At 43.1% G+C, this 18,142-nt stretch overlaps 1 protein-coding gene across 1 annotated transcript in view; it reads right to left on the bottom strand.

The window, feature by feature from the left end:
* The window catches only part of Moxd1 (monooxygenase DBH like 1), an 80,558-nt gene extending 65,045 nt beyond the window's left edge, over positions 1 to 15,513 (bottom strand). Inside the window, exon 1 of the mRNA XM_032894895.1 lies at positions 15,250 to 15,513. Within this exon, the coding sequence (XP_032750786.1) occupies positions 15,250 to 15,513 (264 nt within the window). The remainder of the gene's footprint in view (positions 1 to 15,249) is intronic.
* Between the last annotated feature and the right edge of the window lie 2,629 nt (positions 15,514 to 18,142).

Raw genomic sequence — 18,142 nt, 5'->3', positions numbered from 1 at the left:
GTGACTATTTTACACAGTGAGGCCATTTGAAAGAAGAAAGAAGAAAAGGATGCATCTGGGGTGTGTGTGTGTGTGTGTGTGTGTGTGTGTGTGTGTGTGTGTGTGTGTGTCTTTCTAGCAGAGGAAAAGTTGAACTTAGGGGAACACAAGGAAGTGTGTGGACAAGAGCCAAGCTCATCCTTCAGTGTTCTGTTGCACAGCATAAATGGCACATTGGAAAATCTTCAGGTGCAATTAAGGGAGGGAAAGGAAAAAAAGAGGACAAAACCATCTCAAACGTCATGTCCTTCAGACATTCTTACTAGGGAAAACAAAGGAAAAAGAAAAAAAAAAGCAAATACAGTGTCGAGAGTTAGATTGGTTAAACTTAAAAAAATGGTAGATTTGAAGAGGTTGTTTACTGACAGCTCAAGAACCAGACAAATTTGCTGTTTGGGGGTGTGGGTTGTTAAAGGAGCTTTGTTGTCCTCTAGAGAGAAGAAAATGACACTGGAATACTAAAACATTAACCAACTGAGAATTCAAATATGGATAAATGATATGATATGATAAAATGATACTGTATAATGCTTGTGATATTAGATTTCCCAGCTCATTTTCATTGTATCTTATTTCTTCCTTGATAATTTAACCAAGTAATGCCCTGATCAGTCCCTGATCTACACAGCACATGGAAACACACACACACACACACACACACACACACACACACACACACACACATACACACATCTGCACTGCACATGCGAGAGCAGTCATTACTCAGCATCTGCCTGCAGTACATGATGGGCTGAGACTTCAAACAAGCACGGAAATGTGGTTCACAAAGCACAGGCATTGTCATGCTAGAATGCTGAGGCCGTTATAAAATTTTAATTGTACCACCTACGCATTAAATGCATCTATTATAAATATCACAAAAAATAGTACAAATAAAATTTCCCAGTAAGATGAATTAAGAGTGGCTGGAGAGAAGCTCAATCAGTAATCATCTGCTGCACAAGCCTGAGGATCCAGGTTTGGATCCCTTCCACCTGTGAACAAAGCCAGGCATGGTGATGTGCACCTGTGACTCCGACACCATGAGGGGTGAGGGCAGAGATAAGCAGATCCCTGACATTCATTGGCCAGCCAGCCTAGCAGAATCTATGAGCATTTAGAGTTAGATTCAGTGAAAGACTCTGAGTAACAGTTAAAAAAAGTGGAGAGGACTCAAGACTCAAGACACCCGATGTCCACTTCTGGCCTCTACACAAACCCTACCACCACCACACACACTCATAATACACACACACACACACACACACACACATTCATACTACACACACACTCACTCATACACACACTCAAAACTACACACGCACTCATACTACATATTAACCCAAATGCACAAGCTCACACACTCATATTTCACATGCATGCACACACATATTACACATTCACACACACAAACACACTCTACTGCACACTCAGACATATACTACCCACTAACATAAACACACACTCACAAACTCACACATCCATACTACAAATACACTCATATTACACAATCATACACACAAAAAACACACACTCATACAGACACACACCCAAACTACACACACACACACACTCATACAAATACACTCTACACACACATACTACACTCTTACATACTAAAACACACTCACAAACTCATTCACTCACACACCCGTACTACACACATACATACTACACACTTTCACACACTCACACACAAACACACACAGAGACATACATACTATACACTCACACACATGCATATGCGCACTCACATACATACACAAACACACACTTACACACACCTATACAAACACACACCCATACACACAGACACACAGACACACAGACTTGCACATATACACACACAATGGCACACATCCTTTTTTACTAATTCATTAAAATAGGATCTCGCAATATGAGGGAGCTCAGTGAGGTTCGAGGGAAGCATAAACCTCACAGAAGCTGGAAGGGTTTACGAATGGGATCATGCAGACGTCACTAACAACGCAAACAGAAGCGCTGACACACAGAACACAGGCTTGGCTGTGCTCAGTCAGCTTGAGTGCTCTGTGGAACAAATATGAAGCACGGCTATCCCACCTCTTGCTTCTTTTGTGTGGGTCTCCATAGATTCTATGGCAGACAGCCCAACTTCCATATGGACTTACATTGTTTTGATTATGGACTATTTTACTGACTACACACTGACCTTGTTCATATTTTCCTAATAAAATATCATCCAAAACTGAGTTAACTAAACCCAACGATGAATCTTCCTTAGCTGTGTTCCAGAATGTATACCTCCTGAAGCACGCTCTCACACAATGTTCTCCCCTGCAACATTTTATACTTTGGTGTAAAAAAAAAAAGAAATGTATAATTGAGGTTTGAAAATGCCATGCGACAACAGTAAAGTAAGTTGCCCCCACTAGCAGTTGCCAGGGAGTTGGCAGTAATTCTTTCTCAGGGCGCCATGAATGCTGGCCGCCATTTTCAAAGTAAGAAAATATACCAAAAAGCTAGCTTTGCTGACAGCATTGCTGGGGTCTCTTGCCCAGAAACACGATCACACAGATGTTCCGTTGCTTCCTGCTCTTTGTCAGTCTTTTTCCTCCTCTCTGAAATGAAATGTCTGCTGTAGAATAGAGCTTGGACGGATGCTTCGTTGAACAGGATGACGCAGAAACTCTGGGGGGTGTGAGAAGAGATATGAATAGGCTGGTTCAGCCCCGGGAGTGGAGTGTAAGCACAGCTGCACAGAGGTCTACGAGAAGCAAGCGTGTTAGTCTGTCAGTCTGTCATCATCTCCCCCAACAGGTGCCCGCAGTTCCTCTTCTGTGCCTAATACCCAGAAGCCTAGCGCATCCCACATTTCTGTTTATGATATCAACTTCTGGGTAATGTTAGAGCCGTGATATAATATTGACAGGATAATAGATACTGCTGAGTTAAAGAGGCATCTGTGAGCCTACATGATCAGGAGGTTGTACAAAGCTGGGCGGGCGGGCTGCATAAACAAATCTTCGCATTTCAGTAACTTTTTTTTTTCTTTTTGTTTGTAGTTTGATTTTTAACATCGTATTTTTTTTCTTTTTTCTTTTTTTTCGGAGCTGGGGACCGAACCCAGGGCCTTGCGCTTGCTAGGCAAGCGCTCTACCCCTGAGCTAAATCCCCAACCCCCACATTTCAGTAACTTTCAAAAGGAATTTCTTCGCTAAGAAATCAAGATGAAATTTCAAAATAGATCTTGGGTGTGCTTAGGAAACAATATCAGGCAAACTTCTCTCTTGTTTCTCATGAGAGTCTATCTGAATCGCAAAATATGAACTCGCGCTTCTTTAAGGTGCCACCCAAGGAACGTGATTTTCTGACAGTGTTGCACTATGATGCACACATGCGCGCGCTCTCACACACACACACACACACACACACACACACACACACACACGAGGTCAGTAGCATCTGTTCATCTCACTTCAGCTTTCATGTATAAAGTCATCTATAGAATTATGAGACATATATGATAAAGTTAACTGTTAGACCCTTCAATCCTAACCATTTGGTGGAAAAAAGTATCTGTCTTAATCATTAAAGTAGCATTATTTTCCTTCCTTCCTAACCCGTCTTCTAATTTAAAAAAGAATGCTTAGAACACCTCACTTAAGAGCCTAGGTTTATATTATCCAAGCAGCAATAAAAAGCAGGCTTTGTCTCTAGGCTCCTCCCCCCTCTCTTCCTCTCTCCTCCCTTTCCTTTTCTCTTGCCTATTCCCCACTTGCTTCTTCTCATGCAAGGGTGAGTCCATGTGCCTGAGTGCGTGCGTGTGTACGTGCGTGCGTGTGTGTGTACGTGTGCCTCTGAATAAAGTATTCACAGACTACTGTGGAGGAGGAGGGATGCAGATTGTGACGTAGAGATATAGAAATCTCTCAGTAATCCCACTGCTTTTAGTTCAGCGGAAGAGAATTGAGCAGAGTTGAGATTCTGACAGGTAAGAAATTGGGACCTGAAGATAGGGTTTCGATCGTGGATAAAGGAAAGGGAAGGAAAAATGGTCGCTCCTACTTTTTAACTGTAGCTAGCAAAAACTGTCATTTACTGAGGTAGGGAAGGCTGGCCGGGAGACTGGTTTGAAATGACTCATGCTCAGTTTGAGCAGAATATCTATACTGCGGTGGGCAGGTCAGAAGGCAGGAAGTATTTTAAGAAAGGTGGAAGCAATGAGCCAATTGGGGACAGGCCTCAAAAACTCCACAACTTGACTCTTGGGGCCTTCTGAATACTGCTTTTGAAAGATAAATATCCTTATTTTTATGTTTTTTCACATTTAAAGATGAACCGATCCACTATATATAGTTAAATATACCTAAGTTTATTAAAGGGCTAAAAATGAGATAATTTCATGACCTTGTAACAGCTCCATACATAACACACACAAAAAACTGTCGTTTTAAGAGCATCATGGAGTGTTTTAACGGTTAAGTCTTCCTCCGCTCATTTCTTGGACTATCCGAGAGCATATGCGTGTTGTGGCTGGAAACTAATTCTGAGGTAAACCTAATCCTGGGGCCCCAGGCATGCTTCCTCCCAGAGGCTTTCCTAGCACGTGTTTGCGCGTGCGTTTTTGTCTGGGAGTGGAGTGCGCATGTGCTCCAATGTCCTTCCTCAGTTGCCATCCACCCCTAAAGTTCCCCAGTGTGACTCGACTGGCTTGCCGCAGCAGCACTCCAGCTTCCACTTCCCCAGCTGTTTCCTTGATTCCGGAGCTCCAAAGACCAGGCAGGCCTCCTGCTTGTGTAACAAGCACTTCATTGTCTAATCTGCCCTTCGCTCCGGGTCCCTGGAGATGTCTCTAAGACATGAGCGCGCAGGGCCGAACACTTGAAGTATGAAGTTCAGGACCTCACAGCCTCACAGGGCCACCCATTCCAAGTTAGCATCTCGGACACAAACACTGATACCAGGCTGCAGTATTCTTCTACCCCTTAAGGCGTGCCAACTAGAGCTGTAGTTTTCTTGAGCATTACGGGTGATGGTTCTGGAGGAAGTCAGCCCGCATGATAACATTCATTTTTTCATTGTGAAAACACTGTCTTGGGGTGTCCAAATTTCCAGAAGTTTCTGTGACCTTCAGAATGCTGTCATTCATCCACCCATCTTTTGAAAACGCTATTCCTAGAAAGGGCCTTTTGGTGTAAACCTCCCAGGACATAGTAAAGTGTCACTATTGAATTCTTTGATGTGAAGAGCTAGCTAACACAACCTCTGTTTACCAGGTCCATTACAGTGAACTGAAACATACCTAGTAAACTGAGGCCTTTACCACATGAAGCAGATTTAGTACAACTTTACAAGGTCGTACACATCCAGTTAGTTTTATTCAACTAAATTGTTACTTTCACTTATATTTTAGACAAATTTTTAGCCTCTGGTTTCCACACATTATTTTAGTGTACTGCTGTTTAAGCCCTCATCTGTAACCTGAGGTGGCCACATTGACGCTGTGTTTGGGTAGATAACAAATATTTATGATTCTAACTAATTCAATATTTTAATCTATTCTCTAAATGGATAGAATGAGAAGCCCTGATAAACGCTTAACTGTATCATTCAGATGCACCACTTGCTTAAGGCCTTAATCTACGAGAACAATAATTCAAACACAAAGGAATACGTAGTCACATCCTACAAATTATGTTTATGGAAATAAATTGGTCTCCAGGCGTTCACGGTCGAAACAATCACCACCCAACTGTCTGCACTTTGTTTCTAGACTTCCTCACATTTTAAGCTCCCTATCTGTATACTTAGCAAATGCCTTTTCAAAAGCTGGGAAGTTCTCATAATTCACTCCTGAATCACTACAGTCATAGCTCTCAATTATAAAGTTCTGTGAGTAGTGTTCTCTGCTAAGAGCTTTAATGCCTATTTTGTTTAATCCTTGCAAAGCCCATGAGCTAAAGAACATGAACTTCCTTCTGCACAAAAAGGAAACTACCACTTAGGGAGGGTTGAGGTTTTGCCAAGGGCCACACAAGAACTAAGCACAAGCACCGGGGAGACTCATACTACCCAGCCTAGAAGACTTCTGGTCCTATCCACACCAGTTACCCAGTCATCTTTCTTGAGATCCTGCCAAGCACAGGGAATTGTTCCTGCTACCTCAGGGAGGTTTGGCAGCGCTGACACAGTCATCAACCTACAATGTTCCATCCGTGCCCTAATAAGATACTAATTATCTGCCACTCCTTGTACCCCTTCTCCAGCTCCCTCTGCATGGATAGCCTGAGGGCATTTTTACAGCTTATTAACGATCTTGAAGAATGGGGGAGGGAGGAAAAGATTATCTATGAATGTAATGAAAAACACGAGATTTTCAAATATAAAAGAAAGCGTTACTGTTAACTCTAATCAGAACCCTTCTCTTGGTAAAATATCGACTGGGGATAACCTGGGGCATCGGACCTTCAGTTAATAATGAAAGAAACAAGGTAGCCTGTGTCAACTGTTACCTGTTTCACTGTGTGTGAGTAGATAATACTGTTGCTTAGAAATAGGACTAGTATAAGCCAGCAAAAGGTGTGTAGTTGTTATAGAGAGGGCTATGGGAAGGAGAGAAAGACCCCTTGCTAAGCATACTTTGAAACACACTTATATTCAAAGGGTAAAAACTGCTGCGATTGTCGCAGCATATGTATTTGGGGAAATACTTAGAACTATATGCAAATTCATTAAATGTGTCTCAGAAGCGTTTCCTCGCTGAGAACAACCACCTTGTGTTTCCATTTTAAAGCATGTTGAACCGCTGCCCAGGGATCACCCCATCAAATGGTGGCTGTGAAATGGCTTTCTATGGACTTCTCTCTCTGGAGTCTTCCAAGCCACTGTAAGTTAAGATACATGATTTCCATCACAGAACCTGACCACAGAAAATCAGTAACTTGCTAACAGACTTGCCTTCCCACTAGAATTACCTCAGGAACCTGAAATGTGGCTTTCTTGTATCCATATGTGGTGGTCTTCAGTGAGGGCTGGGTACTGAGACATTGGAAACTGTGGCAGGAGCACCTTTGCACATGTGTATGGAGGCCAGAGGAAAGTCTCAACTGTCATTCCTGAGGAGGGTCTATTTCAGTTCTGAGACAAGCTCTCACACTGGAGACTTGTGCTCATGGGCTAGGCTAGGCTGAGTGGCTAGCAAACCTCTGGGGCCATTCTATTTCTACTTCTCCAGAGCAGTGGGTTACATGTCTGACACCATGCCTGGCATTTTCACATGGCTTCTGAGGAATGGATTCAAGTCCTTGTGCTGGCAAAGCAGCTACTTTACCAACTGATAATGTCCCCAGTCACTGGGGAACATTTTTAAAAGATCGAATCACTTATTTTCTGAGGTGGAGCTAGATGATATCCTTCCCAATTCTCAATTATCTGGCATCTTATCACAGCTGTGTAGTCTGCCGAACCATGGACCCTCTCTGTCATCATGGCGCCCAACACTGAGACGGACAAAGAGCCCATGTCCAGAAACTCCTTACAACAAAGGGAAGCCATATTTCAGTTTCCTGAGGTAATTCTAGTATGAAGGCAAGTCTGTTAGTTAGTTACTGATTTTCTGTGGTCAGGTTACCTTTTCTCCAGGAAAATAGTTTTCCTAAATGCAAGGTCTTCAGAGTCCTTTATTCACAGGCAACACTCATTTCTTCCTAGTATGTGACATTCTGGGTTGGAAACACTACAGTCAACCACCAAAGACAATCCTCAACACTGAGGGCACTTTTCTCCTGCTTGTGTGAGTTAGACAGGCAGCCACACCTTGTCACACCCCTCCATTTGAATTCTCTGCCCAACAGTTCTCACTTTCTGATACCTTTTTTTTTTTTACAATTACTTGCTTATGGAAACTCCTATACCAAAATATAGGCTTGTAAGACTCCTGGTGCCCTCTGGTTCTATGATGTGCATCTAGAACTGTCAATATTGCCTGAATGGAAGGTCGAGCATCCCAGCATCTTCTGCCTATAGGTGAGCCCTCCACTGAAGCTACTGTATGGAAACCACAGGTGATCTCCATGATGAGTAACCCAGAGTTTCCGCCTATATATTGGCCTCACATGGACCATTTGAGAGTTACATGATCAGCATATCTAAAAAGACTTATCAAAATAAGGGGTACATGTCGGTGACATTTATAGTAGAATAAATATAGTAAGAGACATAGTTCACAGTGTACATGAACATTTGTTCTTTAGAAAGGAAACGAATATGTATATGGAGGCTTCTTATAGAAGTCTAAGTGGCACCGAATCAGCATTCAGAGGGAATGACTGTAGGCTTTGAATCTATCTGTAAGGCACCAAAAAGGCACTTAACAGTTACCCTAGGCCTACTCATCTACAACACGAGAACACAATAGAGGTAGGAAGTTTGAAAGGAAGCCATCAAACTCTGATGGGCTAATGATTGAATACACAAACCAACATTTAGCCTGCAAAAGCAGTGGAAAGACCTCATAACACTTAGGCTCATAGGTGAACAAACAATGCCTTCTTATTTATATAGCAATCAAATTGATACCCCTGGAAGTGAAGTTAATAACGTTATACTCTTATTATTATTTTAATGGGGAAGAGGAGAGGTGTGTGTGCACACAGCATGTATAGACCAGAGGACAAATTTCCAGAGTTAGTTATCTCTTTCCTCCAAGCAGATTCCAGACACTAAACTCAGTTCATCAGGAATGGCAGTAAGCAGTGTATTGAGCCAGCACCCTACAATTACTTTTCGAACAGCCTTTACTCAAATGCTTGCAGTATGCTGTCCTTCAAACAGATATTTTTACTGTAGAGTTTAGCAAGTTAAAAAAAAAAGATATAAATTTGAAGCTGGGTGTGGTGGCCCACTCTTTTAATCCCAGTGCTTGAAAGGCAGAGGCAGGTCGATCTATGTGCGTTCAAAGCCAGCCTGATCTACAGAGTGAATTACAGTACAGCCAGAACTACATAGAGAGAGACCCTGCCTCAGAAACAAAACAAACAGAAAATTCTGGACATGAAAGAAATTATGCTTTATGGGTTACATTTTTTAGACATGTTATATGTAACCCATTCTGTGATTTATTTCTCTCAGGTTTGAAACAAGGTATTGTTAAACACACACACACACACACACACACACACACACACACACACACACACAGAGAGAGAGAGAGAGAGAGAGAGAGAGAGAGAGAGATAAAGAAAGACAGAGACAAAGAGAGACAGACAGAGACAGAGACAGAGAGACAGAGATAGGCAGAGACAGACAGATAGAAAGACAGGGAGATAGACAGAGAAAGAGAGATAGTCAGAGACAAGAAGAAAGAGAGAAATTTGAAAGAAGCTTCCTAAAGAGGTTGTTCCTATTTGAAGGTTTTTTCTATTTGAAAGTTCTTTACTAGTGATTAATTTTTATTAGAGCAAATCATTATGAGGCATCCGTATGCACCATTATTATTGTTGTTACTACCCCTGAATCAAACATTTCCAGAAACACAGTACTCCTTAATGAATTCATCCCTTTTGTGAGTAATGTTAACAGCACCCTTTTACAAACTGAATCAATCAAGCACCATTCGTTTTCTTTGAAGTGGACTCTGGCTTCTCCTTCCAAGATTGCCAGAATCCGCCTCTGGTAGCCCAAAGCCTTGAACTCTGTTTGTCAATTCAGGTGCGTTGTTTCATTGGCTCTGAGGCCGGCTTGTTTCCCCAGGCTGATTATGAAACCTCCTACTCTTGCCAGGAGTAGCTTACAGCCGAGCGCCATCATCTTGTATCTGAACAGTGGGACTTGTCTCCTTGTTTAGCCATGCTGAGAGCAAGAAGCTTGGAAAGGTCCCTTCTTCATCTGGTAGTCGGGGGCATGGTCCCAAGATTTATAAATATCTCGTAACGAAGCTGCAACTGAGCTGGGTCGGGCTTGCACACGCTCAGGGGCTTTGCCAATGTTGCTTTGTTGCAGTTGGCTGGGGTGTGCTTAAAAAGAAGCACATCGTTAACCACAAAGAATGCTCACTGCTTTCTGTGATTTCGGATCTCTTGAGGGAACTTCCTCAGTGAGGGGCCCGGCAGCAGTGACCCAGATGCTCCACGCTGCTCCACACAGAAAAGCTTCAGTTTCTGAATGGGCCAACAAGCAAGGTTACCACAAATGATGACATATGTGTTGGAGTCCATTCACTGGCGACGACGCCTACCCCCATAGGAAGGGTGAATCCATTTTTGTGCAAATCAAGAGCACGTCTGACAATGATGCTCTCTTCTCTCGCTCACACAAACTGGGCATTCATACACAGGGCTACTAGCCTCGAATGGGCACTCACAGTTGCTAAATGGTTCCGATGGGGGTGGAGTTGTTGTGTCAAAGGGGCAAAGAACAGGGGAAGGACAGGAACCCATCAGAGGAATGAAAGTCTGCCTGGTGCGGTTCTGAGAAGTCAGTTGGAAAGGACAGAGTGTTTCCCACCCGGCCCGGCTCCTGCTGACTAGACAATGACCTGCCATCACCACAGAGGAACTGTAGTTCTGTAAGTATAAAGTCCCCAGTTTACCCTTCAGACACTTTATCCTGTAGATTTCCCAGAGGCAGGCTTCCCTTCACAGCAAACCCTCCCTCTCTTCCTTAGCATTTTGACTGTAGCGGGACAGGTACAAATGGTGGTACTTTTCAGAAGGCCAGAAGACCCCAAAGGGGCAAACTGAACTTCCATAATTAACAGGTCCTTCGGTCTGGGTACTGTCTGTTTTGAAACAGCGTCTTATTATGTATCCCAGGCTGATCTTGGCATTGGCATCCTCCTGCCTCAGAATCTCTAGTGTTGGAATTACAGGTGTGTGCCACCATATGGAGCCCCAGGTATATTTTTTAAACTTACCAAGCCTGTTACGTTGCTGATTTATGGAAACACACACACACACACACACATATATATATATATATGTATATATATGTATGTATATGTATATATGTGTATATATATATTTAAAACATTATATATAATGATTATTATATATATGTAATGATTATATGTCATATATGATATATAATGATTATGTTATATATGATATATAAGATGTTACACATAATATATGGCATATATAATATATTTACAATATATGTTTTATATAATATATAACAATATTACACATGTATATATACACATATATGTGTGTATGACCCTCTGTAACATACATATGATATATAATATAATATATAATATATAATATATAATATATAATATATAATATATAATGTATAATGTATAATGTATAATATATAATATATAATATATAATATATAATATATAATAATATAAATATATAATATATAATATATAATATATAATATATAATATATAATATATAATATATAATATATAATATATAATGATTATGTTATATATAACATATGCCATATGTTTACAATGTATGTTATATATGATATATAATAATATTATATATACATACACACGTGCACACGTGTGTGTGTGTGTGTGTGTGTGTGTGTGTGTACATATGATCCTCTGTAAGCAAGCCAGCAAATGTTACAGTGTCATCTACAAGTAGTTCTCTTTGGTTTAACCTGAACCAGTAAACCATTAAAACCAGTAAACCAGGTAACCATTAAAAAAGACAGGTTTGTCAAAGTTTAGAAATCTTATATTGGGAAGTAGGTGCATAGAGAGAGGAAACTGAGTGGCTTAACAGGAGGTGGGGGTGTAGTGGGGTGAGTACCATTAGAAGGGGAGGATTAGTTAATGAATGAACATTGTCTCCTGATGTAAGTAATGTCAAAATAGAGTAGGAGATATATACATATATATATATATATATATACATATATATATATGTGTGTGTGTGTGTGTGTGTGTGTGTTTAAACAGACCAGAGGCATGGTGAAGGGAGAAAGGTGTGGTAGAATCCATTTTTCCAAAAATGGTCCCACTAATGTACTCCGTTATCAAGACAAGGTCTGTGTTTCCCATCCTGAGTCTATGAGTCTGAGGCAACAGCAAAAAGATGTCAGTGACTGACTCAGACATAGGTCGTAAGTGGCCACACTGAGGTTCTACCTTGGCCTCTGGGGATGGTCAATCTGAGACCAGCGACTGTGCTGTGAGGAAGCCAGGCAGCCAGGTGGAAAGGCCACAGTCACACCACAGAACTGGCCGAAGGGGGGCCCCGCCACTGGTCAACCTCAGTCCAGACAGACAGAAAGGTGAGTAAGCCCTCAGATACTTCCAGCCACTCCTCTTAGCGTTGACACAGAATGGCGAGCAGCAGCTGACCCCACCAAGCCCTGACTGCTCAAATTATAGATGAAATATGGCGGTGTGCTAAAATACTCTGTTTGGGGTAATTAGTTTTCTTTTTACATAAGAGTCAATAGCCCAGATAATAACCAAGACTCCCAGATACTGAAGTCACTTTCTAGCACAGAATAAATACCCTGGAAAGAAATTAGACTTGCCTCTCGCTGTCCCATGGGCTTTCATAATTTGTGTTGATAATTGATTCAACTTGAGTTTTTTTCCTTCCTGGTCCAAGATTAAATCATCTGTCAGCTGGACCCCAGTAGAAAGTGTACATGTGTGCACAGACTTGAGACACACACACACACACACACACACACACATACACACACACACACACACACACACAGGATTTCTTTGTTTTCTCTAAAACAATACAAACGAAATATCTGGCCATACTGGATTTATGCTACCCTGAAAACTTAACTACAAAGACTGTGGCTCTCCTGTGCACCCCTCTTGAATCTCCCCTCTTCTCCAGCCGCGCTCTGCTTAGCCTGCCCTCCCGATTTCTGTAGGCATTAGAGTTCATGGCATCTATGGAGCCAAAAATTCTCTCCCTTTTTGCTTAGGAATCACTCATAGTCACATGGGAGTCAACATGCAATTAGAAAGAAGAGTTTATAGGTAATTTTTAAAAATAAAGTCAAAATATTAAGGATGTGAAAGTTTAATTTCAAAACTACATGGAAAAGGCTTACATGTAAGGGGAGGCCATGAAAGGGAGTGGGTGAGGTGTCAGCTTAGGTTAACTCACACAGCCTGATGCCATTGTCCATGCTGTACTTAGTACTAATGCCCCAGGGGACTGATGCTTTCTGTGTCTTTGTTCCATGCAATGTCTATTCTCACTGGGAGCAAAATTGCATGAAATCCAAATTCTACTAATAAAATCATATATATTTCATTAACGAAGCAAGTTTTGGTTTGAGTATAGTTAATTAAGGCACACCTATCATACCACTGTATGAGAAATCTTAAATACATATCTAGAGAAAAGAAATGGTTTTAAGTATTAGAAAATAAAATCTTTCACCCTGGATTACTGGCTGCAATCAAAACATTTCTTTTTATTAATATCATTAATATTTTACCTTATTAGAGAGGTTTTTTTAAATAGGCTCTCTTGCCACCAACCAATTAACATGTGCCCTAAAATCGGAAGAATCTCGAAGGAAATGAAGTGGTAAAGGGAGTCAGGCAAAAAAGTAACTGAGTAACTCATATATGAAATCAAAGAATGTATTTCTGGAGCAACAGAAAATAGGAAAGGCTATTTCCCATTCATTACACACAGTGTCCGTTTTTATTGCACCTCACATTAATAATATAGCTGCTGCCTCAAGAAGCATTCAGAGTTTCTACATCAGTCTGAAAAACATTTAACTCCTACAAAATCTTAGGAATGACCACCCAGGAAAAGCAAGTATTCTGGGTTTAGCAAGATATTTGTGTTGGGTCCATTACTGGAAGTTGGATCAGGATTCTTCCCTTGGACCTTCATTTGATATCTGATTGTGTGAATTTTGTAGAAACGCCGTTGTTTGGGCAAAAGTAGTGTTAGGTTAACTTTTAAAGTGTACCCTATAGCTGTTACCACAGCAAGATGCCTCGTGCCCGCTTCTATAGGCTGTGCAGGGGTTATGATACTCTACAAAAACAGCGTTTGAAGTTATTTTGTTGTACTAGGAACCATCTTCCTCGTACCATGGGAAAGCAAGCTAGTTGTCTAGTGAGGCCTGGGATCAAAACCTCAGCTAACAAATTCCATATCTGAGATGACGAAGCATTGGAAAAGTTACACGTGGGGCAAGTCAGCAGAGCGAAGCCCATCGAGCTTTAGTCTATCCGAGGGGCACAGCACGGACATGGAGAGGAAAGGGTGACTTCGGGAGAAGTAAACACATGAAAAGGTGGCTTGGAAATTTTAATTGCTGTCAATTTATTTCTAGCCAAATATTTCAGCATCAGAAATGAAGCTAAAATATGATAGCACCTCAGTCAGAATGCTGTGAAAATCTATCTTAGAAGACGTTGAAATTCACAAGGGGGCGTTTTTATGCTGCTCAAGGGGAAACACTCTGAGAAGAAATTTTCATGAGGCTCCTTAGCAAAGGCCTGCATTCTTGGATGGAAGTTATCCCGTGAGAAAGTATATATTATATATATCCACTGTGACCCAGATGTTGTTTAGTATCCAGGAAGCCGAACTACAGAATTCTGGTCGTCTCCCTACACATAAAGATGCTTGTATCAGGTAGCATCTACCAGGGCTCTCTCCCCTAGAGCTAACGAGCAGCGAGTGAATCAGATGAACTTTGTTGCCTTTTAAAGCTGAAAACCTACCCTATTCTGCTCGGAGACTCTGCGTTGTGCACAGGTCCCTAAACCTGGTTTCCTTGACAGCTGTCAATAACAAAACTTCTTTAATCAACTCTTCAGGGTCCCTAATTCATCTCGGGCATGGTCTAGTAAATGTTGTCCCTGCTCCTGGAGTGCCCCCAAAACCAACCACTGGAGAATCTCTGCGATTCACAACGGGCAAGTGCATGCAGAATCCGACCGGTTAGGTCTCCAAAACTGTGGTCTTTTCTTTCTTGAGGAGTGGAGGGGAATGTGTGGCCTGTGCGCGTTAAGTAGGGCACCAGAATGCGAGCTTCCCGAGGAGGAAAACTTCCCCCGGGTGAAGACTGCAAATGACATAGGCAGCGACCCCAGGGAGGGCTCGGGTAACCCTGGGGCAAAAGGTGGCAAAGAAGGTGAGAGGGACTCTGCTGCGCGGAACCAGTGTCAGCCTCGCGCTTGGGTGGACTCTGCCGCCCATCGCGCTCCCGGAGGGATCCCAGCTCCGGGAGCTCCCCGAAGGGACGCAAGCTTACCTGGAGGTAGGGCCGCCCGTGGGCCACGCCGCCCACCACGATGTCTGCTGCCGCCATGGTCCCCGTGGGCGAGAAGCCGAAGCCCACGTAGCCGTTAGTGCGCACCTCCAGGCGGAAGGCAAGCCGCTCGCCCTGCCGGCCCCAGAGCAGCCAGTACTTGCCTTCGGGGTCGAGAACCACGCGGTGCGGGTACGAGCGGCCGGAGCTCCCCGCAGCCGTCGCGGGGAGCAGCGCACACAGCACTAGCAGCAGCCAGCCGTACATCCTCGTGTCCCGCAGCACCTGGGCTGCAGCCACTGGGGGGCGAAGACCCCGGAGCCCAACTTGGGACCGCCCCGAGGCTGGCCGCGCCCGCCCGCTGTCCCCGCCCCCCACTGGCGCTGGGTCCTGCCAGGAAACTCCCCAGCCTCTCTCCAGGCATCCACCTGCTGCCTCGGTGCATCGGATTTTGTCCCAGAAGTCTGGGTTAAGAGGGCAGGAACGCGAGGAGCTTCCTGGAAGAAGCAGAGAAAAGGGGACCCAGCCGGGTAGAGGGGAAGGAGAGAAAAAGGAGTTGAAGTGCAGATTGGGACCTACGGAAAGAATTGCAAAGTGTGGGATAAAAAGCATCCTGCTCAGGACCACGGGAGGAAGAGACAGCGGGGAGAATCTGGGGTGCAGTGGAGAGAAAGCAAAAACACCACCACCCCCAGATGATAACTGTACAGTTCGCATCCCTGGCTGTGGACTTCCCTAGCGATGCCTGCTCATGAAGCAAGGCACATCCTCACCCTCATCTCCCTTCAGTCTTTCCTCTTCCGGGAAGAGGCAGGGGTGGGGCGATGCAATTCTTAGTTCTTCTGCTGATTTAGGAGAGTTCCATCGGGATTTGATTTCTTTGGTTTGGTGGGGAAGGGATGACTTCTGCCCACACATCAGAGAAATAGGTCAAGGTCAGTTTTCCTTTGAGACCCTTTACACCTCCCCCACCCCCCTACCGATCCTTTAAGTTCTGGCCATGGTCCTTTGGCTTGTTTGGCTTGGCGCACAACGCTCCTGTATTCCAGATGCTCAGAACTCATATTGAGGACAAATTAGATTCCTCATTAGTTTATGTACACTTTACCATGTTTCAGAAGCAAACTCTTGTCTGATTTAAACATAAACAACAAACAAACCAAAATCAAATGGGATAACAAATAAAGGGAGCTCAGACAAAATGCGGATAAGAACACAGAGAAGAAGCACACTGTTGCTCTCTGTGCTGCTTCTCCTATCCAAGTGTATGTAGATGTCGGTCTAGTGTGTGTGTGTGTGTGCGAGCGTGTGTGTGTGTGTGTGTGTGTGTGTGTGTGTGTGTGTGTTAGAGCTTCTATTGCTTCGATGAAACACCAGGAAAAGCTTCCACATTGCTGTTCATCGGCTAAGAAAGTCAGGGCAGGAATTCAAGCAGGAAAGAAATCTGGAAGCGGCAGCTGAGGTAAGGGCATGGAGGGGGGTGCTGCTTGCTAGCTTGCTCCTCTTGACCCACTTTCTTACAAAACTCAAGACCCCCAGCCCAGGGATGGCACCACTCACAGTGGGCGGGGCCCTCCTCCATCAATCACTAAGAAAGTGCTTAGAGGCTTGCCTGTAGCCCTATCTTATGGAGGCGTTTTCTTGAGTTTCCCCCTCTCAGATGACTTTAGCCTTGTGTCAAGTTGACACAAAACTTCCAACACAGTGTATATGTGGATGTTTGTATGTGTGTGTCTGTGTGTGTGGTGTGTATGTATGTATGTGTGTGTGTATGTGTGTGTGGGGGGTGTGGGTATATGTGGGTATATGTGTATGTGTGTGTGTGGTGTGTATGTATGTATGTGTGTATGTGTGTGTGTGGTGTGGGTATATGTGTGTGTATGTGTACAAGTGTTTGTATATATGATTGTGCATATGTGTGTGTGTGTGTATGTGTGTGTCTGTGTAAAACCTGTACATCTTTAAACCCTGTTAGAAGATATCAAGCTTGCTTCTTTTTTGAAAACCAAATTATATTTATATGAAGTTAATCATCTGCTGTGGAACTTATATTGTAGAGAATTTCAAAATATTGACATTAGAGCTCTGATTTGGAGATGAAGTAAAAATCTTGCAACGTGGGAAATAACTACTCACACATTTAACTCCTGGGTTGACTAGAGTACTTCAAAACCTAACCACCCATTCCTCAAATATGCCTTAAGTCTGCCACTTTCCCCATGAAGATAAATGCTTATCATTCTAGTTTTCCAGGTTATTTTCCCCAAAATAGCAATAAAGATGTCTATTAAGTTTTATGTTAATACATTATGTATATTATATATAAATATAGACTTTTCTGAAGGCATCTTTGAGATGGAACTGCCTCCTGGAGGATTTGGACAGATGTCTAGAGAAATGATCTGTTCCCAGGAAAGAAGGAACTTCTGTCCCCATGGTTAGCCGGTGACAACAGGACAGCATGAGAAAAGACGGATGTGAGGATCTTGGGTCAAGTTAGAGCTAGCAGAATCTGGAAAGAGGTGGAGTAAGGGAACCCTCAGTGCAACTCAGGAAAGGTACTGAGTGCAACTGGGTAAGGCCTGTGCTGCCACAACGTCCTCCGGGGAGGTACTGAGGACAGCAACATACAGTGGTGGTCTTCAAACTTCAACCCTCTACCAGGGCTTCGGCTGCCACAGCTGGATCCCACCAGGAAGAAGGAGTGATGTAGTTAGAAAGAGTAAGAGAGCCAGCACTGGAGACAAGAGAAGTGGACTGCTGTGACAGAGGCAGACTTCCTATGTTGAGTAGCCTCTGCCTTTAATGGCAGGGATGTCAGAGTAATGAAAGCTAAGCTTTCTGTTTTGTGGCCCTTTTGTTACCCTGGAAACCAGTACATCAGTTACATGTGCTT

This window comes from Rattus rattus, chromosome 2 (assembly GCF_011064425.1).
Source record: "Rattus rattus isolate New Zealand chromosome 2, Rrattus_CSIRO_v1, whole genome shotgun sequence".
Taxonomy (NCBI): Eukaryota; Metazoa; Chordata; class Mammalia; order Rodentia; family Muridae; genus Rattus; species Rattus rattus.
Note: the sequence above shows the minus strand (reverse complement) of the source record. Positions and strands in the feature narration are given on the sequence as shown.